At 39.9% G+C, this 6,479-nt stretch overlaps 1 protein-coding gene across 2 annotated transcripts in view; it reads left to right on the top strand.

Moving 5' to 3' along the window:
• Positions 1–2,227: 2,227 nt before the first annotated feature.
• The window catches only part of GATB (glutamyl-tRNA amidotransferase subunit B), an 84,954-nt gene continuing 80,702 nt past the window's right edge, over positions 2,228–6,479 (top strand). Inside the window, exons 1-2 of one of the 2 annotated variants that reach the window (XM_084884907.1) lie at positions 2,228–2,441; positions 4,586–4,736. In XM_084884907.1, coding sequence (XP_084741033.1) covers positions 2,266–2,441; positions 4,586–4,736 — 327 coding nt within the window. In that variant the 5' untranslated portion in view covers positions 2,228–2,265. The remainder of the gene's footprint in view (positions 2,442–4,585; positions 4,737–6,479) is intronic. The other variant, XM_084884908.1, reaches the window with a different exon arrangement.

The following is a 6,479-nucleotide window of genomic DNA, read 5'->3' as shown; positions in this document are numbered from 1 at the left end:
TTAGGATTTTCATCAGGTGTGCTGCTATCTCTTATAGGGTTTTTTCAAAAACATCTCCAGCTCTTCTCGTTAGGGAGTGAATTGCCTCCTAAGCATGCTGATCAGCAATGGTAAGGTAGCAAGGTGCTCCCTTTCCTTTTGGCTAAAGGATTCCCATGCTCATTTCTGAGATACCGGGTTCCCTCTCTTCTGCAGGCCTATCAGAGTGGAACTCTCCTGACCCCAACCAAATCTGGGCCAGAAAGACCTAAGGAGCTACATGAGAAAGAGAAGCCAAGCTATCCTAGAGTAAAGGTAGGAAATATAGAAACTCATATAGGAGAGAAACTATCGAAGGGTCCAAAGAGTAATCTGAATATGATAGAAGAACAATAATTAGAGATAAACTTCGGAACAAATCTCTAAAATTCTACTTTGTGTTCTCTGTCATTTCTCTCGTTTTCTTTTTTGATCATGTGAAAATACTTCTGGTGTAGCAATTTGGATCAATGATAGTGGGTGAAAAAATAAAATGGATAGAAAAAGTAAATAATGACAATTTTAAGGAGAGTAACTGAAATTGGCTACACAAATGAATTAAATTGCATATCATATTTGCATCAGAGTATTAATGGGAATAGTTGTAGGTAATAACTGTCTAATTAATAGATTATTTATTGATTAATAACTGAAAATCTATCAGTGTGAAGTATGCAGACTATGTGGCCTTTCCCCTGTTCCATATTCAGGTAGGCATCAAAGATGCCTACTTCACTTCTCTTGTCACTAAGGCAATCAAACTCATATTTTTCTGCAAATCCTCTTCTAGTTTCCTTATCTCAGTGAATAGCTCTATCACTCATCCAATTGTACAAGTTAGAAATTAGCCTTCCACCATCATATACAACCCATCACCAAATCCTTCACTCATACTTTCTAAAGCTGTCTCACATAGATCAATTTCTCTTTGCCTCCACCACGACACTATTTCATCACCTCCCTACTAATATATATATATATATATCCATACCATCCTTTGTCAAATGCATTATCCACACTGCCCTCCTTCATTCAACAAATATTTGTGAGGGGCCTATTTTGTACTCTGGTAATACTGTGTTGAATAAGACAAATTCTCCATAAACATCAGATCTTCCTAAGTACTATGTAGAGAATTAAAATAGAGAGACATAATAGAGAATAGCTAAATGACTAAGTTGTGTGTACAAATTCAGGGAAACAATGATAGTTTCAACAAGGGGTATGAGTTTCCAAGCAGGAAAAATAAAGGAAGTCCACTGGAATGATGGCATTTGCTATCAAAGCTATTTCAAATACTGGCCAAGAACATAAAAGAGAATGTAGGCATACTCAGGAGACATACAGGTTTAGTTCCAGACCACCATAATAAAGCAAGTATATGCACACCTCAGAAATATTGTGGGTTTGGTTCCAGACCATCATAATAAAGTACAGCATTTCAGTGAGCCATCATCTTTTTGCTCTTCGAGGGTCTTAAGTTCCATTTTATTAAAATATGCAACACCTGTGAAGTGCAGTGGCGCAAAGTGCAATAAAACGAGTTATGCCTGTAAGTTAAAACTAGAAGGGCTCAATGTAGGTCTGTTTGTCTCCAAGCAACTCTCCTTTAGTATTAACACTTTTCACCTGCATGAAAGTATCCAGTTTTTGTTAACTTTTCTGTATGTCTTCCCTCCCAAGTATGGAAGCTCCATGAGCATGCTGTCTTGTTCACTGCTGCAACCCCAGTGCCTAAGAAATGTGCCTAGTATTGAGTAGACTCGCAAATAAGTATTTGTTGCATTAATGCACACATTGGTGTGTGAAGTGGGACAGTAGTCAGAGAAAATAATTGAGCGGGTTTGGGGGTTCAGGAATTCTTCCAGATAGGTCAAGGTCATTGACTTCAATTCGATACGTTAACTGTGGTATAAAATCCCAGCCACTTTTCTCAGCCTCAGATCCTACTCACCACCTGCTCTCCCTCAAACTCTTACACGTGCTGTTCCCAGTCACAAACCTCTCCAACTGCCCGCTAGGAGGAGTCACCCCTTCTGACCCGGAAACCCTCACTCTCTCTCTCCTCCAGTTCTCTGTCCCTCCCCTCCCCGCCTGGGTGGCTGCAGCCTCCGATTCGCAATGCTCGCCGGGAATGGAAGTCTTCCCGTTGGAGCCTATAGAGTTTTACACGTTTCCAGAACTACACTTCCCAGAGACCCTTGCGGCAGAGGGCGGCTGCGTCACCTGACGCACGGCCGTGGAGCAATGGCGGCGCCCTTGCTGCGCTGGTGCTGTCCCGCTAGGCGTTGGATTTTAGCCAAAATTGACCGCGGTCCTCGCCACGGAAGAGGGTCTCCGACTGGGTCCAGGTCCAGCGGGAAAAGGGGACAGAGCTCAGTGGCTCAGCAGCCCCTCGCCACGGCCCAGAAGCCGAGGAAAGGGTATACGATTTCATAACATACTGTCCAATCCAGTGTGAGGGGCAACTGCGGGACTGGGAAGATGAGGGCCACTCAGCTCAGCAGTCAGTTTGGACATTCCGTGAAGTGGGAGGGCGTTGGGCTGTAACTTGCAGCCTGGAAAGCACAAGATGTGTCCTCTGTGAGCCCCGCCTCCGCATAGAAACCGCTCTCCCCAAATAGATGTGCGGTGTATTGGGGGAATGCGCAAGTGTCAAGTCGCAGGTGTTTTCTTTCTTTCTTTTTTTTAATATATTTTATTGATTTTTTACAGAGAGGAAGAGAGAGGGATAGTTAGGAACATCAATGAGAGAGTCACCGATCAGCTGCCTCTTGCACACCCCCTACTGGGGATGTGCCCGCAACCAAGGTACATGCCCTTGACCGGAATCGAACCTGGGACCTTTCAGTCCACAGGCAGACGCTCTACCCACTGAGCAAAACCGGTCTCCGCACGCAGGTGTTAAGTGAAAGCTACACAGACTGAAGAGTGGATTCAGTCACCTTACTAATCGTCCCAGCAGTGGGGTCTGTGCCCGCTAGAAGCGGGATCTTATTTATAGTTGACATTTAGCATTACTGTGGGCCAGCAGTGTTCTAAAGGTAGAAAGGGAGCCTTGATCTATAAGCGCTGGATAGTGGTGGCTTCATGTGCGTGGTCAGGAAGCACCACGTGCTGTGGAGGCCTCTCATGGTGAACATGTGTGTCTAGACACAGGAGGATGCAGCCAATACAAGAAATCTTCGCTCTGGCTGTGTAGAGAGCTTTGCTTATTTTGCTAGATAGCCCCTGAACAGCTTGTTAATTCTTTACTATGTAAGACTTTTAAACAGTTTCTCTTTAAATACATCAGTATAAGGCACATGTCTATTCTGTAACCCTATGAGATAGTTAGGTTGGCATTACTTGTCTTTCTCAGTTGGAGGAACAGAGGGGAAAGTGTACAGAAGATTGATTTCTGTACTTTTCATTAGATCACCTCACTGTGAATGGAAAGTATTTTTCTTTTCTCTCACGTAATGAAACTGAAAAAAGTACTTTGAATAATATTTTAGGGAAATGCAAACTTTCTAACGAAGTCTTCATTTAATTCCTCTCAATTATAGGCAGTGCTTCTAAACTGTAAAAAAATTAATCTCACAATATTGTAGATATAGAACTTCATATGTTGGAATGATTGAAACAAAATCTAAAACATGTAAACAAAAATCTAGATAATATAGAAAATTGCTTGGGGAAAAAGCAGGATAGGAACAAAGTATGAGAAGAGTATGGTGAATAGGCTATCTGCAAATTGGGTTTTGGAGGAACACTTACAAGAACCTGGAGAGAGCTGTATATGGAACATTCAAAGATCCAACAGAGGGGTGGTCAGATAAGAGAAATTATAGCTTTTAACAGCTTCTTAGATTTTATAGCCATGAAACATAAGCAGATAAGCAAAAGAACTTGAACCTAAATATGGGTAACTGAAAGTGATTTGGGGACAAAAATAAGAAAAGCCAAATTGATGGTTTAATGTTTTCCTGTGCACAAAATTTCCAGGACTATTATTTAGTAGTGATCGATTATATCCATGTCACTGATAATTTCATTTGTGACCCATTGTTATAAAAAGGAATTGAAAACATAACAATTTCTCTTTTTAAATAATGAGATGTGCAGCTATTTATTTACCATTATTTCTCTAGTAGTAGAATCCTGACGTTAACTCTAAAACTGTGTACAAGGTCAGCTTTCTTCATTTGCTGAGTGATTAATTCATGAAGGACAGTTAATTTAGAAAAGGCTGTTTTTCACTGAAGTCAGCCAAGCAGACATTACCTGATACCCATTTTTAAATTAAGATGTCAAATTGTTCCTTTCTCTGTGGCCTACTGTTTGTACAGTGAGCTCTCTATGCCACATTGTAAATGAATTTTATTTTGCTGGTCTTGTAGGTGTTTATCATGAATTGCTTTTAATTTAATCACTAATACAAGATGACACATTTTTAAATGTAAGAAAATAAAATGTTAATAAGTTAAAAACAAATAGGAAATTAACATTTGTGGCTTAGGCTCATAGAAATTTATGTATGGTGACAGATCTAACTATTGCTTAACCATTATATCTTTCTCTTTAGTGAACATCAATGGGCAGCCGTGGTGGGTTTGGAAATTCATGCCCAGATTTCCTCCAACTCGAAACTCTTCTCTGGATCTCAAGTCCACTTTGCAGCACCTCCAAATTCTTTAGTATCTTTCTTTGATGCATCTCTGCCTGGAACATTGCCGGTAAGATTTTTATTTAATACTCTTTACATTAGAAAGTGTTTATGTTTTATTGAACATAGATCATGATTTCTTTGTTTTAATATCTTGGCACAGCTCTTAGGAAATATTTGCTTAGGGAATTTTGGATGAAATAGGATGGAGTAAATGTTTTCTAAAGACCCATCTCTATAATTTTTTTTAAGTCTAAATAGCATGTTTATTCATCAATTTATTTACTCATTTCACATCCATTTTAGAATGTCTACTAAATATTGGACACTGTGCTATAAACTGGAAAATAAAGATGAGCAATGATCCTTGCTTTTGAGTTCAAAGACTATTTGGGGAAGTGTGTTTTATAAACAAGTAGAATACTGTGTGATTACTCCTGGGAGGGTAATAGGCAGAGTATGAGACAGGTAATAAGTAAGAGAAGGACTATTATGAGAAATTGGAGTGGGGTATAGTTGGTTAAGAAAGGATGTTGGAAGAGGTGGTATCTGAGAGGCCAGGTAAAAGTCAGGCAGATAAATGAAGGAAGAGGACTTCATGCCGGGGGTCTTGATCCAGCATCTAGAAGGGTTTTAGGAATCTGGAAAAGATGCTGTGTGTAAATTAATCAAGAGTCCAGAGACGAAACATAATTTTAGAAGGCATTATGGGGGGCCAGAGAAGACTTAGCTAAAGGAACCAAGTTTTTCTGTCTCTCTGGACCCCTTGCTTTTTATTTACACAAATTGTCTTAAAGCAAGGTAGATATACATATCAAAGGCCAGGGTTTAATAAATAAACAAATGGGACTACATCAAAATAAAAAGCTTTTTTACAGCAAAAGATACCATCAACAAAACAACAAGAAAGCCCACTATGTGGGAGAACATATTTGCAAATGTTACCACTGATAAAGGTTTAATCTCCAACATCTACAAATAGCTTATACAACTAAATAAAAGGAAGATGAATGATCCAATTAAAAAATGGGCAATGGACCTAAATAGAATATTTTCAAAAGAAGACAGAAGGAAGGCCAAAAGGCACATGAAAACATGCTCAAAGTCACTAATTATCCGAGAGATGCAAATCAAAACAACAATGCGGTACCATCTCACACCTGTCAGAATGGCCAACATCAACAAATCAACAAACGACAAGTGTTGGCGAGGTTGCGGAGAAAAAGGAACCCTCGTGCACTGCTGGTGGGAGTGCAGACTGGTGCAACCACTGTGGAGAACAGTGTGGAGTTTCCTCAAAAGACTGAAAATGGAACTCCCATTCGACCCAGTAATTCCACTTCTAGGAATATATCCCAAGAAACTAGAAACACCTATCAGAAAGGATATATGCACCCCTATGTTCATAGCAGCACAATCTACAATAGCCAGAATTTGGAAACAACCGAAGTGTCCGTCAGCAGATGATTGGATCCAAAAACTATGGTACATCTACACAATGGAATACTATGCTGCCATAAAAAAGAAGGATTTCTCATCATTTGCAGCAACCTGGATGGAATTGGAGAACATCATGCTGAGTGAAACAAGCCAATCAATGAAAGAGAAACACCACATGACCTCACTCATTTGTGGATAATAAAGAACATTATAAACTGATGAACCATAAGATAGATATAGTGACAGTATATCAACAAGTAGACTGTCAAATTACAGCGGGGAGGGGAGGAAGATCTGGGGGAGAAAATAGATCAACGAAGGACTTGTATACATGCATATAAGTGCAACCAATGGACACAAAACTCTGGGGAGG

The sequence above is a fragment of the Pipistrellus hanaki genome, assembly GCF_964339955.1.
Source record: "Pipistrellus hanaki genome assembly, chromosome: 5".
NCBI classification, from domain to species: domain Eukaryota; kingdom Metazoa; phylum Chordata; class Mammalia; order Chiroptera; family Vespertilionidae; genus Pipistrellus; species Pipistrellus hanaki.
This window is presented reverse-complemented; position numbering and strand designations above follow the sequence as displayed.